The sequence below is a fragment of the Tenebrio molitor genome, chromosome 6 (assembly GCF_963966145.1).
Source record: "Tenebrio molitor chromosome 6, icTenMoli1.1, whole genome shotgun sequence".
NCBI lineage: Eukaryota > Metazoa > Arthropoda > Insecta > Coleoptera > Tenebrionidae > Tenebrio > Tenebrio molitor.
The window spans coordinates 2,294,501-2,315,489 of record NC_091051.1 but is presented as its reverse complement, the minus strand read 5'-3'; the positions used below and the strand labels follow the sequence as shown (position 1 = coordinate 2,315,489).

Genomic DNA, 20,989 nt, shown 5'->3' with positions numbered 1-20,989 from the left:
AGTCGCTGGATAATTCAAAGGATCGATCGAAGGGCAAGAAAACGAGCCGCACGATTGAATTTTTTATTACAAAGAAACTCTGAAATTTACAAAAATATGTATACACAATAAGTTAACCCTGAAGAATTTAAAACACAACAAGCGAGAAATAAAAAAGAAGACGAGATGAGTGCGGTGCTAAAAAATCGAAACGTGTTAAATCTTCATAAAAAATGGACGTCAACGATTGAGCCTCGTAAATTTCGCGTGGGAAAACCAACCGAACTGAAGAGAAACCAGACGAAATGCACATTGGTCCTAAACTACTGTACAAAATCTACCATTATTGTATGATTACGTCGTCATATTTCCGCGGAACGAAACCAAACATCCAAAGGCAAGATTGTTGATTTTTTTATTATTAGAAGTTACCCAATTGTCCGAATAAAAAAGTCGCGGTTCGCGCCAGATGGACTCACGAAATCCCCCTTTCGTTAAGTACATGCGCTCGAAAATTTCCCATTTTCCGGCCAAACTCGACACCTGGAATGCAGTCACGCGTCTCACAGTCCGACAGAAATAGTTACGATTAAAAACGAATCAATCACAGTCGTCTTTGCGCGATCGAATTCGACCGAGATCGAACAATTTGCTCGTACGTTTTGATCGGTGGTTGGCTCGCATCCGTCCGACCTGTCACAGGTAGAGCCTCACCAGACAGATCAGGTATGCGAGGACGGAGCGCTAGTAAATCAGATAACTGCAATAGTGGTAAGCTGCTTGGAAAATCTGCACGTGGATGTACGTCGAGATGATGAAGAAGAGGTGCAAGATGGCGAAACGCAAGTAGTCTTGTTCGACTAGCTGGCCGTGTCCGTTGTCCCCCGGGAACTCGCCCGTCCGGTAGAACATCTCCAGCATCTTCTCCTTCTCCTCCCAGCGGTCGAACAGCCACTTGGTCAAGTTTTCGCTGTCTTGGGGCAAGTCCTTGCACGGGTACAGTCTGTAGAAGAGGGTGGTCCGACAGGGGGGCCGGTGCCCGAAAACTATCGACGCCAAGTCGATGGGCTCGCCGTTCGGGTACGCTATGGTGATGTCGAGGACCCACTCGAGCGCGGACGCTGCAACAACCCTCCGTACATCACTGTCGTCACCCCTCCGCCTGCACCCACCTCTCGAGTCGCAAGAATTGTTGTTGACCACAGATTTGGGCCCCACAGTGTCCATGATCGCGTGCATCGCTCCCACCCTCGGCAGCGACACGTTCTGCAGCAGCGGCAGCCCGTTCTTCTCGGCGTACCGCTGCGACACCGCCTTGCGCTTCCTCAAGAAGCCGCCCTCGGGGAACAACACCATCCACTTGCGGTTCAGCGGCACGTACATCGCCAACAAGTGCTTGACGAGAGCCTGCAGCGACTTGTCCCGCTTGCTCTTACCCTTAAAACCGTCAATGTCACATCAAACAAACACGACAGAGGCGCTACCGACCGACATTATGAAGAAGTCTTCGTGGAGGACGCTCACGATTCCGAAATTCGTGTACTTGAACAGGCTGTCCATTATCCACATGATGTTCGGGAGGATCTGCTTGCGCGAATTGAACGTCGCCATCAGGAGGGGCACGTCGCCCGTCGACTGGTGGTTGGCTATCACGAGGGTCCGGTCCTCGATGCATTTCCTTATGTCATCTCCTACTTCGACCACTGAAAAAGAAATGATATAAAAACGATCACAAAGCATCGTTCGGATAAGTTGCGACGTGTTTTTTCTGAATTTAATCGCAAAAAAGGAACAACCAAGGTTGCTGACAACCAACATGAAATAATGATAATGAGCGACGAGCGGTAATGATCGACACTAATTTTCTTAATGAATGGAAAAAGCACCAGCGTAATTTTTATTTTTTTAAATTATTTTCAAATATTTCAGACATTTTATTTGTGATTACTAGAGTGAAGTTAGGCGATTTAAGATTTTGTTGTTGTAACAGTGTGACACATGTCAACTGTCAAAGTTACATTATTAACAAACTAATATTTTCAAAATCGTTTAAATTATTAAATTTTGCGTAAAATTGTACAATCAACGTATTCCGTCGGTTCCCGGTTCAATTGCCACACTCAAAATGCGGGAAAAATTCAAATTTGACTCTTTCGCACTTTTACTCTGACCCTTACGCAAATATTTATTACTGTACAGTTAGATGAACAAAGAAATAACCAGATAATATTTATTGACGTTGCATGTTTACTCTGTTAATTTATCCAGTATATTTTCTTTAATTGGGCCCGAGTTGTTTACTTAATGATAAGAATAGTAAATGCACTGTGTTATTGTTAGTTCTGTAAATTATACAACTTACATTAAATATTTGACATGCGTCTAACGTGATTGACGATTAAAATAGAATTTGCTTAATTAAACAACTACTACGAACGTTTTTCAACCGAAGTCGTAAAATGCATCAAGTTTAGTTGAATCACCGGTTTGTTGTGGTAATTTCGTCTGTTAAACGAAAACAATTCAAACAGCTAGCGGTAAAAGTACGTTGAAAACGAGCGAGTAACGCGTCTGGTCGGCGACACGGCGCACATCGCTCTTATCATGAGGTGACTCTCACGAAACAATACGAATTTGGGGGCAGGATTTCAAGGGTCACGGGCAGAACAATAAACAGCAGCGCTATCATTGTTTGCGATTCGTCCTTAATCTGTTTCTCACAGCATTTTAATAATATTTTGCGGTGATCGACTCGGACAAAGTCGATAGATTGATGGTGCGGCCGCCTCCGCGCGGATACAAACCGGCCAACCTTGTACGTTGAACGCGACGCCTCATTTCTATCATCGTTGGTCGTCACCTTCCATGCTCGAAAATCTATGTTATTGGGTTACCAAATTCACAAAACCGGATTCTCGCAATCACGCAACTATTGTGTTGCGAAATGAGCGGCATTTTCAACTCCAGAAAAACTAGTCCGTTTCGTTTTATCTTTACGTGACGGTGGATTAGAAGTTGACGCGTGTATTTGCTTTTATCTAATAGCAAATTAAATAAGTTTTAGGTGTTCCAGGTACGATAACGTGTCTCGAGAGTTTACGCAATAGCGGCGACCTTATGTCGGGCGATGTTACCGTCGTATCCCGCTGACCAGCTCCACATGGAGACCATCGCCAGCAGCCAGTGGAAGAAGTATCCCTCTATCCTCCAGTAGACGTCGGGGTTGACTTTTCGCAGCGGCGACAACAATACCATCCACACCACATACGTAGGAATACAATACACGTTATTCACTAGAATAAAACACAGCCTAAATAGCGCTCTTGGTATCTTGTACCAATTCCTGAAACAGAACAAACAGTTGAATGGAAGATCGATAGGGTCGGGTGGAGGGTGGCCGGGGCATCGATAGCTCCCTTTGTGTCGAAGGGGGCCCGGCCAATTCATCCGACTACGCATCGGAACAAATTAAAAAAACAACTCGAACAAATACAACCGTCTTTGATGCGATAATGCGGCTTAATCGTCGTGGGCGTAATGGGCCTTTTGTCGACCAATTCGAGATGGGCAATAAATCTGCATTGTCCGCGCTCGATAGAATGTTAGGTTATGTTGTCGGAAGTGTCGGTGCCGCTGAGCACTCGACTCATTCACCTTCGACACCTGTCTCGAAAAGGAAAAGATGTCACCGAGGCCGCCCCCCACATTTCCACGATTATTATGTAATAAGCGACAATACGATTTGGAAAAAATCCACTCACCGCATTAAATATCGAATATTATCCATGCTTCTGCCTCTTCTTCACTATCTTTGTCTCATTCCTCCGAGTTGGGCCCCGATTTTTGCCAAAAAACAAACCACAACACTGCACCGCCTTGTGTTTGTACGAAAATAAATAATCGATGGTTCATGCACGCTAACCCTTTGAATAAATAAAGAAAATGCAACTGCACATTGGCTGGTAAATTTACGATTTTATTTTTATATGCACACTCCGAATGGTAATTATAGCTGCCGATTTGTCCATCATTGGGTCTTTTCGTGTCGAAATTCGAATTATTTCGATTGTGACGGACGCTTCCGGGAAACAAAACACATTTTATAATTTCACGTCGAACTGATGGTTTTTTCAGTAATTTTTCTTTGCGTTGCCGCTATCACATTACAATTTCACCTGCGGTAATCAATGAAAACAGAGAAATGATCTGATAACAATGACAAACTTGACGGGCAGTTAAATGTCAAACTGACAAGGCGACTCAAGCGCCATCTGACGCGCTACGACCGGCGCCAAATTAAAAACGTGTATTTGGGTTTTGTACATTTAATCGTCGAGAATGTCGTCGAGCCACTGCTCCAGGTCGTCGCCGCTCGACTCTGTGGGCTTTGGGGGCGGCTCCGATCCACCTAAAAAAACAAATTTCGAAAAATGCGCAGTCGCCAAATCGACGTTCATTACTTGGTTCTGGCGACCATTGTTTAGACGTCTTGTCGTCAGGGTCACTCGCGCCGTCTGACGACTCGCCCTCTGACCCGAAAACCGGATCCGCATCTTTTATTTTGTGATAACTCGACAAATATGACGAATAATCACTTATGTTATCCTCAAGGGTGGTCATCAGCCTGTGTTGATTCTCCTAAAGCGCAATTCACAGATTAATCGCACAAACACGTGTCAGCACACCTACAGTAAAATAATTGTTTTCTATGCTACTTCTGACATGGAATGGTATTGTAGACAAACTCTTATCTAACAGGGTTAAGTCTAGATCGAACAACATTGAGGGATTTACGGGTTCCACAATTTCTCGGACGTCGTCCTTGTCGCTTTTGAATTGAAAGTGGCTGCCGCGAGTGATGGGGGCGTTGGCCAGAATCGCGAAATCCGTGCTGCTGCTCACTTTGTTCTCCACTTGTTCCTGCTCGTATCTGTCCCAGTTTGAATCCAGCGCGACCGCAGATTTCGTTTTAGCCGGCACATGACCCGCTCTACCCTTGTTGTACTTTTTTTTGTTCGTGCGGTGTTTCAACCCCCTATGACAAGCCCGTTCGAGATTAAACTACTACAAACTAGACGCTGATGACGCACCTGCTTTTTTGGCTGTCGTCTTGGTCCATTTTATTTCGTAACGAACCCAAAAAATAAATTAAAAATTACAACACATAACCTTAACGTTTGTTTTGCATGGAGGAAGTGGTTGATGTCACGTGGCTGTCAGTATTTGTTTTTCTTTTTTCACAAAAAAACTCATACGTTTTTTAAATTTATTAACAATTTTCTTCACTTGAATTTCGCTTCTGCGAGAAAAAACTGATTTGGAACAGTTAGTCTCGATTATATAATAAATATTTGCTTTTTGTTGTTGGTAAAGGCAGTACGCAATCGATCTTTGCAAACACGTTTTCTTTTTCTAATGAAACTGCGTGACTCATTCATAATCATAACACAAATATAAAACAGAGTTTAATTATGAAACCGGTAGGTATTCAAGAATTGGAAAACGTTTTTTTTTTCTATTCTTTTTTTGATCTATGGTTTTGTGTTTATGTGAATGTGACCTTGAAAATTGCAGAAATGGCGTCAAAGTTTGGTATTTTCCTGTGCTAAGTGTGCACATTTTGTGTAAAGAATTGTCGTCGAAACATCGTGGCTGCCAATCGGTGAGTTTACGCATTCGATTTTGAGTAAATTTTTATTAAACCCGAACCGTTCAAGATGTCAAAAAGCACAACTGACATATCGTTAAGTAAGACATTGTCCTGGCTCCTGCGACACGCTGCGACCAAAGAAGGCTTGCCGTTGTCGTCAGAAGGCTTCGTCCCGGTCTCCCAAATCCTCAACCACCGCCAGTTGAGGGGTAAATACACCGTCGACGACGTCAAGCGAGTCGTAGCCAACAACAACAAACAGAGATTTTCTTTGCGCGCCAGTGGCGGAGTCTTGGAGATCAGGGCGAATCAGGGACATTCGCTTCCGGTGAGTGCCCGTCTTGATCGCTTCAGATGAAAAACCGCAGTTTCAGACCGTCCAGGACTTGGAGTTGGTGCCACTGACTGATCCCTCATCCACCCCAAATGTCATCCATGGGACCTACTTGGAGCATCTCGACGAGATCACGCGAGTAGGCCTGAGCCGGATGACCCGCAACCACATCCATTTCACCCACGACTTACCTTCCAACAAACACGTGATCAGCGGCAGCCGCAAAAACGCGCAAGTCTTCATTTACGTCGACCTCGCGAGGGCGCTTGCTGACGGCATCCAGTTCTACAAGTCCGCGAACGGCGTCATTTTGAGTCCTGGCAACGCGAACGGCGTCTTAGAGCCGAAATATTTCCTAAGAATTGACAAAAAATGACTTCCCTCCCCACCCAATACCATCAGTGTAAAATATGCAAAGTACCCGTCGTACCGTCCGTCTGGGCGCAACATATCAAGGGCAAGAAACACGTCTCGTTTTCGCCCAAAAAAATTGTTGTGAAAGGTAACGAAAATTTCGTCAGTTGGCTGTCGGTAACGAGTGCAATTTCAGGAGATTTCGATAAAGAGAAGGCCAAGGAAGTCCATGAGTACTTCGCCAAGTTCGGTGTTATCACCAGCGAAAACGTTAAAACCGAAGAGGGGAAGGTTTTGGTGGAGTACACTTTTGAAGAAGTGGCGGCGTACACGGAGATCGTACAGACGGAGCACAAGCTTTTCAATCAGAAGTTGGAAATTTGTTGGGAACGGGGTAAAGCAGTCGTCCCTCAAACTGCCGCTGCAAATAATTCGAAACAGGTGCCGGCCAAGGGGGCTCCTAATGCTGCTAAATCTGTAACAGAACAGGTGGCACTGGTGGCAGGTTCGTCGGGAGGCGTGACGAAGACAGCTGCGCAAGACAATCGCCCTTCCACCATCCAAAAGATGGCCGCTGGTGAGTATCTTCCCGGAGTTATGACGTCAGCGAGGGTACTTCTCGAACCTTTTGTGTGTCGCTCCGCAATTGTTGTCCAATTTGTCTAAAATTTTTGGTTAAATAAAGATGACTTTCTGCCCTTACCTTTGGCCTCGGGTGCGTTCGGCCCCGTCGTAAATCTCGAACAACCGCCGACTGACACGACTCTTGAGATTGCGTTATCACATCGTATTTATCAGTTGTGCGATAACGACTATAACCTATAACGAGCAATTCGGTCGTGCGTTCAATTTTCGTACCGTGAAACCATAGAAATGCCCTTACGGCCTGATTTTACCGTTTTAGCGGAGTCCGCGACGTACAAGCTTCAAATATTGGCGAGCGTGAAAGAGGGGGCGACGTTCGCTGACCAGATGGCCATCCTCGAGAACAAGCTCAAGGTCGACCAAGCCCAGGTCGAGAACAACCGCAGATTGATTCGCAACGACTTAACCGCAGCCCTGTCCCCCATGTTCGCCCTCAACAAGATCTACTTCTTCGGGTCGAGCATCACAGGTCTGGACGTGCCGGGCAGCGATCTGGACGTGTACATAGCGAACGTGCGCCAACAGTTCAAGTCTGAAGTGATGATGTTGAAGTTGATCAGAACTCTGATCTTCAAATGCAGAAAGTTCTGCGACGTCTTGTTGATCTCAGGGGCGAAGATCCCCATCATCAAGTGCATACACACGAAGACGCAGATATGTTGCGATCTCAACATCAGAAACAAACTGTCGGTTTGCAACAGCGAGCTGATCAAGTATTATTTGAGTCTGGACGAGAAGCTTAAGCCGCTCATGATCATGATCAAGTTCTGGGCTGAGCGCTGCGGTCTGAAAAAAGTCAACTATTTCTCGAGCTACGCCCTCTACATGATGGTAATTTTCTACTTGCAGCAGGAACCGTACAGTCTGCCTTCAGTATTAGAGTTGCAGAGGCCCACCCCTCCCGATATCGTGGACGGGTGGAACGGCTCCTTCGCCCCTCTCGATTTCGAGAGCGAGGCGCTGACGCATGCCTCGATGTTAGATTTGGTAGCGGGATTTTTCAAGTTTTACAGCAAATTCGACTACGCGGGCTACGTGGTGGCCCCCTACGTAGGCAAAGGCATCGAAAAGACTGGTTTCTTGAAGCCTTTCGACCTACCAGGTTACTATCACGCCTATTCGAGTCAGCACCAGGTGTTTCAAGTGAACGTCAGCATCTGCATCCAAGATCCTTTCGAACATTCGAGGAATGTCTCAGCTTCAGTTCCTCACAATTGCGTAGGGAAATTCGTCGTTCTGTGCAAACACGCCGCACAGATGACGACGCAGTCGGAAAAAGGACTGCTGTACAAACTGCTGATGAACATGAGTTCACCTCTCAACGAGTACGCTTTTCTAATGAAGAAGGACGAGGAACGAGACGAGAAAGAGTGGATACAGTCGATTAAAAGTACAACGTCCAAGTTGCTGAAGGAAGTGTTGCGTTACGATGTTACCGAGATGCCGTCGTTCGGAGCCGACCACATCAGTTACACTTGTGTGGGAAAGTGGAACGTCTGGGAGAATAGAGTGAATATTATGAAAAATTTGCAGAGCGAGCTTCCTCACGATGTCAGCGAAATAGATAAAGAAATCGCTGTGACGACATGTATCGTAAAATATTTTCCAAAAACTTTGCAAACTTGGTTGGTGGTAAATTTGACATTTAAGAAAAACCCCTGCAGGATGGAATTCTTGGCCAAATCAAAAACTAAATGCAAGGTGTTCCTGCACGTCAGCCATTTTATTCGTGTCAAATTGGAAGAGTGCATGGAAAAAGGGGCAGTAGAGGTGGATGATGTTGCGAATGAGGCAGAAACGGAAAAAATGGCGGAAGGCGAGATCCAACCTGTTACAAAGTCTGCGGAAGTCGAGGAAAACGCGCCAAGTAAGTTGAAATTGAAGTGGTGACAGGACGTGATTTGGGGAATTTTAGTTTAGATCGTGTACTGCGTTTAATTTCAAGAAGATGGCCGTCGTTGTTTGAGTGGTATGTAAATTTGTATTGTTTTTTTTTTAGATACCACGGTGTCTGAAGTGTCGCAAGTGGACAATATGATCAAAACAGTGGAGGAGATAAAGAGTGATGAGAAAAATTGCGACGAAAAAGAGTCCAGTAAACAGGCAGAAAGTAAAGATGTCGGTAATGATTTTGACAGCGTGGAAAAAATACAGAATGAAGTGAGCCATGACGTCAAGACAAGTGAGAGTGTCACAAATGACGTGGGTGAAAAGTCAAAAACCCAAGAAGAGGGAGAGATCGCGGACGAGGAGGAGGAGGAGGAAGAGGACGTGCCGGCGGATTTCTTCGACGACTTCTCCAATCAGGACTTCATGGACGGTTTGGACATTGTCGACGCGTGGGACGAAGACACCAAAGTGGCGGAAACCGAAGCCGTCGTCACCGAGGACTCCGACAAGAAGTCCCACTCTCCCATCAGATTTGTTTCGAAAGATTCGAGAAAATCATCGGAAAAGCGTTTGAAAAAGCAGGCCAAGTCTAGATCGAGATCGCCTCTGCGGCGGCACAAACGTTCTGATTCGCACGGCCGTAAGCGGTCCAAGTCCAAGTCGCGCGACAAGATGCGGGCGGACGTGCGTCGCGATCCTGAAAAGACGCGACGCGACATCACCAGAGACAAGGTCAAATGTGCCAAGGACAAAGAGCAGAAGTTGGTGAGCGACAAGCTGAAGATAGTCGAGACGGGGTTGGTGCCGCCGGGTACGGAGATGGAGGCCGATTTGGGGACGCTGCTCCGCGACAGCAAGCCCCAGCCGACGAGCCCCGCGGAGAAACCGCGCGAAGCCAGGCCCGCCGAGAGGAGGTACTCGAGGAGGAGCGGCAGCAGGGAGGTGCGTAAGTCCGCGAGGTACTCGCGCAGCCCTCCGATCTACAGGGTGCGAAACAGAGAGCGCGAACCTGGATATCGGGTGCGTAGACGCACCGGGAGCATCGACTCGAACGTGTCGGAGCGGGAGCTGTGGATACGGTCGTCGCGGAAGAGGACGCGCTCCAGGTCGAGGGAGTCGCAGCGGACCAAGCAGAGGAAGTACGAGGAAGAGAAGAAGAAGAAGAAGACGTTCCTGGAGGAGATCAGGGACAAGCTGAACGAGGTCAGGCCGCCGGTGCCCCAGGCCCCGGTGCAGGTCATGTACGGATACAGCAACGGCCCCCAGCACCAGATGCCCGCTCCCGCGCCGGTCCCCGCCCCCGCTCCCAATCAGTTCTTCCAAGTCGGTAACAATCCGGCCTTGCAGCAGTACGATCAGAGCTTCTTCATCGGTGAGGGGTATCAGAACGTGATGATACCTCATCAGCAGGTCGATTTTAATATGATGGGGAGTGCAGGTAATGTAGTTCAGCAAGTCCCAGTCGGTCAAGTGGCGCCGATGCAACCGGCCCCGACCGCGGTTAACTTGCCTCCGGTGCCGCAGCAGAAGGCGCTAGTGTCGCCCAAGGTATCGAGTGATAGTGTTGCGAAAGCAAACGAGCAGAAAGATAACCACATGACGGATGATATTGACAAAGTAATTCGTTGCATATTAGTGTCTTACGTTTCATATAATCGTTTGTTGGATTTTTCTAGCTCTTTGCCGACAAGAAGATTTCCCTATCAGATTTTCTGACTATTACCGCCAAATGTGAAGGTGTGCCATCTTTTTGTTTTGTTGTTTTTTCGATCGTGCGCTTCTGCCAACTGCTCCCAGCGGAAGACGTCTAACAAGCGCGACGCACGCGTTTGTCAGCGGTGGTCGTAGTTTCCGCCGGGAGCAGATGGTAGATCGCGACACCGCAACCCTCACAGCCGATATTAATATGTTTATTTCGTTGTTAGTTCAATCGTCAAGTCCGGAACACCTCCAGAAAAAGATCAAGGGTAAGTGCGATGTTTGTTTTGTTAAATGTGCTCTCGAACCTGTTGGCCGACCGAAAATACAACGGATTGCTGCTTGCAGTAATATCGCGGTGTCAAGACGCCATCAAGGCGATGAGCGAGGACCGTAAGTTCAGCGGACGGCTGTTGGTGAAACCGTCGACAGAGGGGAAGAACAAATCGGAAGTGAAGTACCAATCGCCTCTCCGCAGGATACCGATAGTGCGTTTCCAGTTCACGTCACCGGCGAAGGCGTGCGAAGAAGTGGACAGTTTCGCGACAGTTCTTGACAAGATCCTCCAGAAGATCGGCGTGCTGCAGGAGATCGTGGACTTGAACGAGTCCACGGAATCGGTGGCCAAAGTGCTGGCGAACAGCGCGTTCAGCGACGAAGAAACGGCGGCGTTGACCCTGAAGGCGTGCCTCTTGAACTCGAAAAAGCCAACGGACGGCGTCGGATGCGAGGAGTGCAAGAAACGCAAAGCGATAAAGCACGCAGAAGTGGGTTCTCAATGTGCGAAAGAGACGAACAGCATAGGTGTGCAAGTGAACGAAGAAGACCTTAATCCGTCGAGAACACCGTCGAAGAACGAGTCGATAGCGTACCTCACTCCAGCGCAGCTGTTGGGCAAGGACAAAGACAAGGAGGCGGAGAAGGAAAAAGAAACGGCGGAGGTGTCGGAGAAGATGGGCGAAAAGATGAAAGTCGAGACGAAAATGTCGCCGTCCGACCGCAAGAAAGAGAAACCGAAAGCTCCCGCCTCGAGAGGGGGCAGAGGAGGTTTCAGGAAAACGCTCAAAGATAAGCCTCCTTACAATTTCGACATGACCGGATACGAGTTTCTCGAAAGAAGAAGACCGCTCCTTGAGGATCCCAGAGATTTCAGGAACAGGTACGGCGGACCTGTGCGTTTTCCAAGACCGTTCCCGGACGAAGTACCACCTCACATACTTCACCTCCACCAGTTCAGAGAAGACGCGAACTTCACCGATTTCGCACAGCCCTTGAGAGGCAGAAACCCCAAGTTCGGACCCAGATTTTAAGTGCTTCGAGACCGACTCGCGTGACATTCAGAGTGTTAATTAAGTTTGAATCTTCAGTTCCTGCGTAACGAAGTAGTGAGAGACTGTCAGACCACAAAAGTTGGACTATTCTTTTTTTTTTATTTGTCGTTGTAGTTACCTAAGTTAAGCTAGCTTTAATTTTTTCGTATATTATGAAGCTGTTATGGAAAATGTGAAATAAACAAGTGCATGAATGGATCCGTTTGAGTCAGTCCCTCCGATCCGGCGGTGGTTGCGAAGTTTTTGTTTATTAACGTCCCGAATCCGTCGCATCGGAGCCTGTATTAAAACCGGTAAATGTCAGCTTGGGGTAGGCAATGGAACAACAGCGTCCGTCTAAGAACGCAGTCGCCCCAATTTAAGTATTGATCTTGAGCGAACTTGTCTGGCGTGCAAGGAGACCAGACAGCCTTCGCGATCTCCTCTCGAGCAGGCACCGGCTGATGCTGGAGCGGTTCCGGAGCCACCGCTCCGCCCCCCGGAGCTAATCCCGCTCGTTCCAATGTTTGCCGAAATAATTCCTGACGAACGCGGAAATTGCCAGCGTCGTGGCGCTAGCACATCGTGTTTGCGTCTTTTCCAGCGATCAACAAGTCCGAGGGACCCTCTCCTCGGCGGGAAATCGCGGTCTCACCGATCAGTCAGACAGGTCGGGGGACGAAGCGACCTGCTGGACACGAGCTGCAGGTCCGGCCGTTCGCCAAGACCAACCGGGTTAGCGCGAATCGAGTCTGGCGAAATCGAGAACGGACGCACAAGTGACGTTCGTGGGGATTTGTTATCGCCAGACTGATGAAAAACGAGACGGAATTTTCTTTTATCGATAAGAGCAGGACAATCACGGAACCGATTTCACCAAGCCTAAAATATATAAAAATTCGAGCACCTCGTTCGCGGTCTAATAGTTAAAATTTATGAAAGGTCAGGCGAGGGGTGATTCGTTGCATGAAAAAACGATCGGGGAGTAATCGATGGTTGTTGGTGAAATAATTTTATTTTAAGGTAAGTGACGTATTTACTTCGAATCCACTTTTTTATTCATGTATTTTATCGACTTGCAGCGACGATAATTTATGATTTGTATGATGAAAATGTGCAATAAATGCTTATTTAAAAATGGGCAAATGATGTGTTTTTTTTTTCCTTCATTAATGTGGCGTCTTAATTGGATATTAATGTGGCGTCTTAATTGGATAAGGACGCGTGGACCAATTAACTGGTTGCCAGTGCTACTTGCACGGTATACAGGGTGTTAGTAAATGGTTGGGAATAAATTTCGGGGTTAATTCCTTATGAAAAATGTGGCTTGAAACCTAAATAAAGTTTTTCGTTAAAATGAGTAGTTTTTTCAAAAAAAGAAAAAAATTAAAAGAAATGTATTCTGACATATCTGTATTTTTTTTTGAAATACTGCGAAATAATGGTTTAAAGAAAAAATTTAAACGTGGAACGTTGAATTAAAAAAAAAATCAAAACTAATGCGACTTTAGGCAGACAAATGAACTAATTGGAGAAATTCTCCAACAGTGGACTACATTTTTTTTTTTTTTTGAGAAAACTACTCATTTTAATGAAAAACTTTATTTAGGTTTTAAATCACATTTTTCGTAAGGAATTTACCCTGAAATTTATTCCCAACCATTTACTAACACCCTGTATATTTAATTTAAAGGGCCTCAACTGTCCTGGGTCCTAACGCCTTTATTAAATCCGGCTGTGATGTCGAAGATGTTTTTCCAATAGGTGGATAAGAAACAAGTGATAAGATAAAAAGCTATCTACATATTATCTATTCATTTTGATTGTGACCACTCCCTAGTAACTTTTCAGTTGCTAGGTTATTTATGGGGAATTTTAGATAACACTAAATCCAGTCGCAGTTGGCAACTCTCGGAGGCGCCATTTTGACAGAAACGTCACGCTCACAGAAGACAGAATGGAGCACGACTTGCGCAAACGTTTTTCGACGTACACTGTGCGCATATCTATAAAATTGAGTTTTGGTACAAAATTTTAGAATTCAAAAAGAAAATGCCACGTCGTCTTCTCAAAGTTGGGACCAAACGGTTAATATTGACTTGTTTCGAGACATTTATTGAAGCCAACGGGAAAACAACTCACAAAGACGAACATCACCAATAAAGTTAACTCTATTTGTGCTTTTTTGTTGTACATTTTGGCTAGTAAGTGTTGTAGTTTAATACCTTCTGCCTTTTCATCCCCTGTAAATCATTTTTTTGAACTTTCTGTCTGATAAGTTTTTATCTGAAAATACTTATTTGTATTAATCAATGCTAATTGATTAGTAATCCCCAGGCATTTTTCGCGTTTGTCTTACTGCCAAATGACCATTTCCTTCGTTCTTCATTAATATCGAGAATTGCATGAGGTGATTTCGAAGTTTTTACGTTAAATAATCTGTACCTGGATATAACCTCACTTTTCAACAGACGTGATCACAGAATCAGACAGACGTTTTTAGTTTCTCCTACTTCAAAGATTGATTTCCGTTATTCATATTGATAAATACATTAAAATCATAGCTTTACTACCGTGGTCAAGTTTTGACAATTCTGACATTTTCACATCATGTTACACCACACAAATATTTAGTGTAAAACGTATGCAGCACACAGCTAAACAGCGCCTACTATGTTTTTCGTTGTGGTCACAATCAAAGTGAATAGATATTATTTATCTTACAGGTGGATGCGTATTTAAGATAAGAAACAAGTGATAAGATAAATCGATATCTCTTTATTACCTACTTTAATTTGTAATCGAGTTATCTATCAATCGGAAATCGTATACATATATACCATTCACGATGTTTTGGCATAAGGGGAGGCTATGGTTTCATTTTTTAACGTTGGATACATGTTTGATTTCTGTCATCTCTGCTGTCACTAAAGTGCCTGACATGCGGACCTATCAAAATGAACGTAACATGTTGCCGAATTTACCGTAATCATAATTAAGCGACTTTAAGACGTATTGATGGTGTTTGTATTAGACTGCAGAACATATTTTGAGTAAGTTACAATGAAGTCAAGTTTTTTTTTTGTGTGTATAAATTGAATCGTAGGTGAGTACAAGAAAAAAATGTAACACGGATAGTGAAGGAAGAAACAACGACCCAAATGAAATGGCACAGGGGTTTTGTAAGACCTATTATAACTTCGCGATATAGTTGTGAATTTATGGCTTCAGTCTATTTTGAAATGTACTCCTGAAATTTGCCAATATTTTTGTAGATATTGTGAAGAACTTATTTCGGAAGATTGGGCAAAATTAATGTGAAATCTTTCATTTGAAAACGTTTTTCCTTTAAAAATTTCATTAGGAGAATCTGACTCGGAATTTGATTGGGATTTTGAAGCAGGTAATGATGATTCAGAATTTTCTAATGAAATTATGGAAGTTGAAATTCTTTTGTGTCATAGACAATGGGTGTGTAAATATTTTGCAGAAAAATTCGAATAAAGTAAGGCTTAATAAGTAGGTATAATATTTTATACAATCTAGTTCTAGGAATGTTTTGGTTAAAATGAAAAATTCATTGAGAAGTTACTAACTGGTTGGTTAAGACACTGTATAGGTGGGTTATCTAAGTGGTGCATAAATTAACAGGAGCCCGGTCCCTACTATTCTGTAGTTTGTTCAAGTCAGTTTCCTGTTTTGTTAAATTGGATTAAAAATGTGTGAGTATTGTTATATTGCAAACTAGTAAAACTGACAACAATGCACTAGACAATGACGCAGTTTATAACCTCAAACTTAGAAAAACATAACCTAATTCAACAGACAGCTTTACTGCCAACTTAAATGCACTTTTTCCATGGCCTCCCCTTATGCCAAAACATCGTGAATGGCATATATACATGTCGTTTCTTGACCCTAACGCATTTATTAAATCCGGCTCTGAGTTCGAAGATGTTTTGCCAATAGTTGGATAAGAAACAAGTGATAAGATAAAAAGATATCTACATATTTATCTTACAGGTGGATGCATATTTAAGATAAGAAACAAGTGATAAGATAAATCGATATCTCTTTATTACCTACTTTAATTTGTAATCGAGTTATCCATCAATCCGAAATCGTATACAATGTCGTTTCTTGACCCTAACGCATTTATTAAATCCGGCTCTGAGTTCGAAGATGTTTTCCCTACAGATGGATAAGAAACAAGTGATAAGATAAAAAGATACCTACATATTTATCTGGATGCGTATTTGATAAGATCGCTCTTTATAGTTATCTTAAATACAGATTAAAGCTTGTTTTCGTTGATGTGTTCTTATCTTATCCACCTGTTGGGAAAACAATGTTCGAACGGAGATAAACTGCCTTTTCGAAGGAGCACGATTTCGAGGCATAGATGCATTAAAAAGTACATCTATGTGTCGATGTGACAGGTGTCGCCTCCTATAGCCTCCGCCTCCGTTTTGCCATCTGTCGGGAGTCGGTCGACTTGGGCACTAGTCGGTTCGCACAAAGTCGTGCGCGTCCGCGGCAGAGTTCGGCGATGCCGCTGCACCCAATAACAGTTGCCATGTTGCTTGTTGTGTAGGACAGTGTAGGATACAACGGTTTGCTTCGCATTTCCAGCCGCGAAACCTCACAGAAATCCCGTTGCGACGCCCCCTTCGCATCGTCCGCGGTGTGCCCCCGTGGCGTAGAGTGGTCGACACCCTCCCCGTCGGCGTCGGTGGCGGCCGGCCGTTCCCACACACGTGTCTGCACTGTCTGCGCGTCCGACGTTCTTGAGGTGAACGAACGTTCTCTAAAAAGTGAAGGAACTCTCGGGGGTGTTTTGTTATTGGTTATGACCCGTCGGTGATCGTCGACCTGAGGGTGGCGGCGTGCACTGCACGCACATTTGTTGTTATTTGTGCTTTTGACCCGAGCCGAAGGTGCGTTCGCGGAGCAGTCCATTCGGAGGGGAGTGCGCGTGGCGCCGAGTTCGCGGCCTCCAGGCCGAGGGTGGCGGCGATGACGGCGGTGGCCGTGGGGGCCCGCCGCTGAGGCGCCCGATCCTCCCCTGTCCGGAAGTGGCGGTGTCTGAGGCCTAGCCATCGCTGGCCTTCGCGAGGTTACTGGCCGAACCACGCGGTATTGTTTACGACACCATGTGCCGCTAGTGCTCTTGTTGTTGGTTGTTGTTGTGGTGGGATAATGAGCCCCGGCTGCTGACACGGCTCAGGTACTCGAGGGCTCCGTTTATGGTATCGAAGGAGCCCATGGCGTGGCGCACGCAGGACAAGCCCATGCTCATGGACAAAAACAAGCCCAAAAGTAAGTACAAAACACAGACACAATCCCAGCCATCCCAGCTGATCCCCATTTTTCACACAACCCCGACGCCCACACACACCATTCTCGCCAATATAATAAGCACACACGACTTGCCAAATTAACTGCACGACGATCAGACCGAAAGACCCGTGACGTCATCGACGTGCACTAGCCGCCGGGATAAACGCATCCACATCCCGTCTCCCGACCGGGATAAGTCGTAAACTTTGAAACTGTTATTGTCGACTCCGCGTCCCGAACCGTCGTTCTTCGCCGACGTTAATTTTAGCGTAATTGGAGACGCAACCCTCACCAACAAATTTCTTGATCCTCTATCTGTCATTTCCAGCGGCCCAACAACCAGAACCGACAATAGAGAACGACCGGAATCACGACCTGCAACGACAATAAAAGACTTTTTAATTCGATAATGATGATTTACGAGCCGAATTGCGTCGTCGAAACACCAAAACAAAAATGTCGCCGCCGTCTGCTGGACAAAATTCGAACTCGCAACCTGTCAAAACGTCTTATCTTGAGAACAACGTGCGCGTGAACATTTCTGTAAATGGACAATTAACGAACGAGCCTCGAATCAAGTCCTTCGCCAAGAATTCCACGAAAAAGGAGATCAAAAATGTTAATATTGTCAGTCACGTTTGTTGTTTTGCTTTTGTGGGAGTCATCGAGCCGTCGGAAATTCGCGATTTGAACAGTCGACGTTCTGCAAACGAACAACTCCAAAATCAAGAACAAAATTTTTCAAGACAGCAAAGTAAATGATTAAACGATGAGAACAGGTATCCATAAATTATGTCCATTGTTTCGGTTATTTTCCGCAAGCGTATGACTTTTAAGCTTTCTGTGTGAAAATTTTCCTGCGTGATTCATACCGAGTCGTGAAAGTGCTTAATGTTGTAATTAATAAGCGTACATGACTTGCGAAATCGAGAACACAACGGTAAGGTTTACACCCTCGCATTTTAGAGAAAGCACCCTTTGTTCAGGTGGACCAGATCTGGCAGATTCAGTTTATCGAAATGTCAAATTTGTTAGGTTTCTTGGCTCCCCAACGCAAAAATCTGAAGGCGAAACGTAAAAATCAAAGCGTTGCATGGAATAGATAGCTCGAGTTTCGTTGTGCATTGTGTTGACATTTTTTGTGTCGTGTTGTGCGTCGTGCAGTACGAATGTAGGGGGTGAGGGTGGCAGACTTGCTAAATTGCGTCGCACCCTCGCACTTCCAAGAAGTCTCCCTCGATCAGGTGCCATGACGTCATCCGTCCTCTTGACCGATACTGCGATCCGTGAGGGTCGCGATCGCTTTTTTGCTTCGTTTTGATGTTCAACTGTTCGACCTGATCGTTTGTTATCGCGGCGGACTAGATTTCCAGCAGAAACTGAAACGCAAATCACGAGTTTGGAAGTTTTATCAGTCGGCCAGGTAGTCGGGGGTGGTTTGCAGGTCCGAATCGGGGTGAGATCCGCGCGTGGCGGGGAGTCGACGAGCGTGGCGATTTTGTTGCAAAGCTTTTGTGTTTGTCGACGGGATCACGATCGATCGAGACTTGCGGTGACTAGTCGAAATACGAGGCGCCAATAGATTTTGTTTATAATGTGTTCGAGTGCAGAGGCAAGAGATAAAAATCCGATCTGTCGAGTGTTTGACGTCATCGGTGTGGGGTCCTCGTTAAATCGATGCATTCCGCGTTCGTTTTGTGACGTCGTAAACGTCGAACTGTCATTGTTCGGGAATCGCATCCCTCCCGTCGGTGATTCGGGGATAATTGGTGGTGCAACCTTGAAAGCGGGATCGCTGGATCAGCACCTGTCACATCCAGTGGCGTTATCGGGCGAGGTTATCGCATTCGATCAGTCGATCAGCCAGTTCTCGAGATAAAGATGTTTACCAAATGATAATAACACAATGACAATAAAACAATGATAAATAAAAATAACGTCTCGTCGCCGTTCGATATCTGATAACTGATATTTATTTATACAAACACAAATATGTCGTGTGTCGAAGAGGGTACCTGGACGGGCACAGTTGTTTGGCGACACCTGGTGGCCGAATAAAACGTCAACTGTCATCTTGACAGTGTCATTTTTGTTTTGTCCCGATGATCGGGACTTCGACCGGAACTTATCAGTCTGGTGAATGATAATAATTAGTCCGTTCAAATATTTGTAAACGTTTCCCAAACATGACTAACAAGCAACAACATTCGAATAACAACAAATAGAAACAAAACGCTGTGACGTCACGTACAATCGTTTCGATTGGCCGAGATAAACAAAGCATCCGAGAAATTCGGTTGTTCCAAATTCTCGATCGCATCAACAAGATAACAGCTGATACGAGCCCAAACAAGCACGTGCTAGAAACCGATTGACGTCACATAATTTACGAAAAATCATTTCACGGATCACTTGATTTGCTTCTCGGCGAATAGGACACGGGTCCGGTGGAGAATGTGGCCGAACACGCGAACAATTGTCGAGGGACGAGGGTGGACGTTGGGAGTTTGGCGGCCACAGGGGGAGGTCTGATCTGACGTGTTGGCGTTTTGATTGACACACGTGTGAAGTTTCGAGGTCGCCAGTCGAAGAGACGCATTTTTGCGCGGCCGGGTCGGGGGGGAAACGTGATTTTTTTTTGGGTAATCAAAGGTCAGTCTTACCCCCGTTCTGTGCAACGAGGTTGCGCAAAGACGACCTTGTCGCCCGCCGCTGTTTCGCAAGTTGTGCAGTTCGCAAGGAGAAAAGGTTGCGAATTTGAGCCACCAGCGACGGAATAAAGAGCGCAGTTGGGGCAATAGACCATGAGAACCGTGGAACAGAATGGTATTTGATTTAATTAAAATTGCACCAGAACCGGAGCCATTCCGGATTTGCGCTCGAAAACAGTTTGTTCTAATCAAACAGATAAACCTAGAGGGAATCGGAATGTTACAAAGTGTAAACGTTGACTGGACGCAAGAACAAAATAATAATAATAACAACAGGAATGGTGAGGGCGATGGAGTCGTCAACGAACGAATTCCGTAGCAGTTAGAGTGACGGAAAAAAAATTGCACAACAAGCGCCAATCGGAGGACGGTCTGAGGCCGTTCAAAGTTTGAGGTTATGTAAACACTTGTGCGACGCCAGTTTATCTATCATCCGGCCCCGTCATGTAGGTGCAAATATTGTTCGTGGGTATTAAATAATAGCGTCATGGCGGTATTTACGGTATCAATCACGGGCTGCGAGAAAATCCCGCCGGATTAATTTTTGCGGTTTTTGTATTGAGAATATTTCCGCGCTTATTAATCATCCTCGGGGGTTGTCCCGGTCAGGTCAGGTGGTAGAGGTGGTCCCGTGTCCGTCGCACCTTTCGGGGGCGACGACCCCGCGCCCCATTTTGTAAATAGCGCGCGTCTTTTTTTAACTCGGGTAAGAGATAGATAATATCGGCGTCCGTCGATGGACCAAAGTGCACCACCCCCGCCGCCCGGTCGTCAGGAGTGTTGGGGAAGAAGGACGAACGTTATCTGTAGCACACGCGAAGATTAATTACGGGGAGCAAGACCGCCGTCTCCAACAAGAAAACTGGCGGAATTAATTAATGCCACAATAATATCTCGGCGTGTCAGGGTTGCGATTGTCGCCGGCGCTAATACGTCGATGTTAATTAGGGACGGACGGGGGCGGTTTTTCCGGGGGTGCCCCGGAAGCCGGGACGAAATCATCCGGCGAAGATCGTCAGGTCGGGGGCCTTACGCAACCGGGAGCAGATGCGGCGGCGGCGAAGTTTTCCCGAACACC

The 20,989-nt window shown here is 45.7% G+C and overlaps 5 protein-coding genes and 1 long non-coding RNA gene across 10 annotated transcripts in view; 4 read left to right on the top strand and 2 right to left on the bottom strand.

The window, feature by feature from the left end:
- Nucleotides 1-50: 50 nt before the first annotated feature.
- LOC138132743 (acyl-CoA:lysophosphatidylglycerol acyltransferase 1-like) lies at nucleotides 51-4,233 on the bottom strand. Its single transcript, XM_069050362.1, has 5 exons — nucleotides 3,741-4,233; nucleotides 3,114-3,322; nucleotides 1,468-1,682; nucleotides 1,152-1,416; nucleotides 51-1,100 (listed from the first exon to the last, which is right to left on the bottom strand). The coding sequence occupies exons 1-5, from the start codon at nucleotides 3,764-3,766 to the stop codon at nucleotides 724-726; spliced, it is 1,092 nt and encodes a 363-aa protein (XP_068906463.1). The 5' UTR covers nucleotides 3,767-4,233; the 3' UTR covers nucleotides 51-723.
- Nucleotides 3,935-6,194, bottom strand: Aven (Apoptosis and caspase activation inhibitor). Its single transcript, XM_069050372.1, has 4 exons — nucleotides 5,070-6,194; nucleotides 4,669-5,014; nucleotides 4,440-4,617; nucleotides 3,935-4,387 (listed from the first exon to the last, which is right to left on the bottom strand). The coding sequence occupies exons 1-4, from the start codon at nucleotides 5,096-5,098 to the stop codon at nucleotides 4,305-4,307; spliced, it is 636 nt and encodes a 211-aa protein (XP_068906473.1). The 5' UTR covers nucleotides 5,099-6,194; the 3' UTR covers nucleotides 3,935-4,304.
- Tpt (tRNA 2'-phosphotransferase) lies at nucleotides 5,697-6,329 on the top strand. Its single transcript, XM_069050872.1, has 3 exons — nucleotides 5,697-5,957; nucleotides 6,004-6,254; nucleotides 6,305-6,329. Exons 1-3 carry the CDS (start codon nucleotides 5,697-5,699, stop codon nucleotides 6,327-6,329), a joined length of 537 nt encoding a protein of 178 aa, XP_068906973.1.
- On the top strand, nucleotides 6,191-12,079 carry LOC138132723 (uncharacterized). Its single transcript, XM_069050323.1, has 7 exons — nucleotides 6,191-6,465; nucleotides 6,514-6,894; nucleotides 7,222-8,829; nucleotides 8,962-10,469; nucleotides 10,529-10,589; nucleotides 10,778-10,819; nucleotides 10,899-12,079. The coding sequence occupies exons 1-7, from the start codon at nucleotides 6,336-6,338 to the stop codon at nucleotides 11,858-11,860; spliced, it is 4,692 nt and encodes a 1,563-aa protein (XP_068906424.1). The 5' UTR covers nucleotides 6,191-6,335; the 3' UTR covers nucleotides 11,861-12,079.
- Nucleotides 12,080-14,578: 2,499 nt separating this feature from the next.
- Nucleotides 14,579-15,938, top strand: LOC138132759 (uncharacterized). Its single transcript, XR_011160174.1, has 3 exons — nucleotides 14,579-14,913; nucleotides 14,967-15,365; nucleotides 15,413-15,938. It is a non-coding gene; the product is annotated as an uncharacterized lncRNA (long non-coding RNA).
- Nucleotides 15,939-16,289: 351 nt separating this feature from the next.
- Nucleotides 16,290-20,989, top strand: part of mnb (minibrain) — a 36,237-nt gene continuing 31,537 nt past the window's right edge. For 2 of the 5 annotated variants that reach the window (XM_069050348.1, XM_069050347.1), the window contains exon 1: nucleotides 16,293-17,179. In XM_069050348.1, coding sequence (XP_068906449.1) covers nucleotides 17,107-17,179 — 73 coding nt within the window. In that variant the 5' untranslated portion in view covers nucleotides 16,293-17,106. Of the gene's footprint in view, nucleotides 17,180-17,954; nucleotides 17,980-20,989 lie in introns of those variants that run through there. The other 3 variants (XM_069050346.1, XM_069050340.1, XM_069050342.1) reach the window with 3 other exon arrangements.

What these genes read in the sequence shown, in the direction of transcription:
- Tpt (XM_069050872.1), top strand. Translation starts at nt 5,697, where the DNA reads ATGTCAAAAAGCACAACTGACATATCGTTAAGTAAGACATTGTCCTGG. An exon ending in ATCAGGGACATTCGCTTCCG is followed by an intron (nt 5,958 to 6,003) that starts GTGAGTGCCCGT and finishes CCGCAGTTTCAG; the next exon opens with ACCGTCCAGGACTTGGAGTT. An exon ending in GACGGCATCCAGTTCTACAA is followed by an intron (nt 6,255 to 6,304) that starts GTCCGCGAACGG and finishes ACGGCGTCTTAG; the next exon opens with AGCCGAAATATTTCCTAAGA.
- LOC138132743 (XM_069050362.1), bottom strand. Translation starts at nt 3,766, where the DNA reads ATGGATAATATTCGATATTTAATGCG. An exon ending in CTGGTCAGCGGGATACGACG is followed by an intron (nt 1,683 to 3,113) that starts GTAACATCGCCC and finishes TTTCTTTTTCAG; the next exon opens with TGGTCGAAGTAGGAGATGAC. An exon ending in AAGACTTCTTCATAATGTCG is followed by an intron (nt 1,417 to 1,467) that starts GTCGGTAGCGCC and finishes GACGGTTTTAAG; the next exon opens with GGTAAGAGCAAGCGGGACAA.
- LOC138132723 (XM_069050323.1), top strand. Translation starts at nt 6,336, where the DNA reads ATGACTTCCCTCCCCACCCAATACCATCAGTGTAAAATATGCAAAGTA. An exon ending in TATTACCGCCAAATGTGAAG is followed by an intron (nt 10,590 to 10,777) that starts GTGTGCCATCTT and finishes TTTCGTTGTTAG; the next exon opens with TTCAATCGTCAAGTCCGGAA. An exon ending in CCTCCAGAAAAAGATCAAGG is followed by an intron (nt 10,820 to 10,898) that starts GTAAGTGCGATG and finishes TGCTGCTTGCAG; the next exon opens with TAATATCGCGGTGTCAAGAC.
- Aven (XM_069050372.1), bottom strand. Translation starts at nt 5,098, where the DNA reads ATGGACCAAGACGACAGCCAAAAAAGCAG. An exon ending in GACGACAGCCAAAAAAGCAG is followed by an intron (nt 5,015 to 5,069) that starts GTGCGTCATCAG and finishes GGCTTGTCATAG; the next exon opens with GGGGTTGAAACACCGCACGA. An exon ending in ACAATGGTCGCCAGAACCAA is followed by an intron (nt 4,388 to 4,439) that starts GTAATGAACGTC and finishes TTGTTTTTTTAG; the next exon opens with GTGGATCGGAGCCGCCCCCA.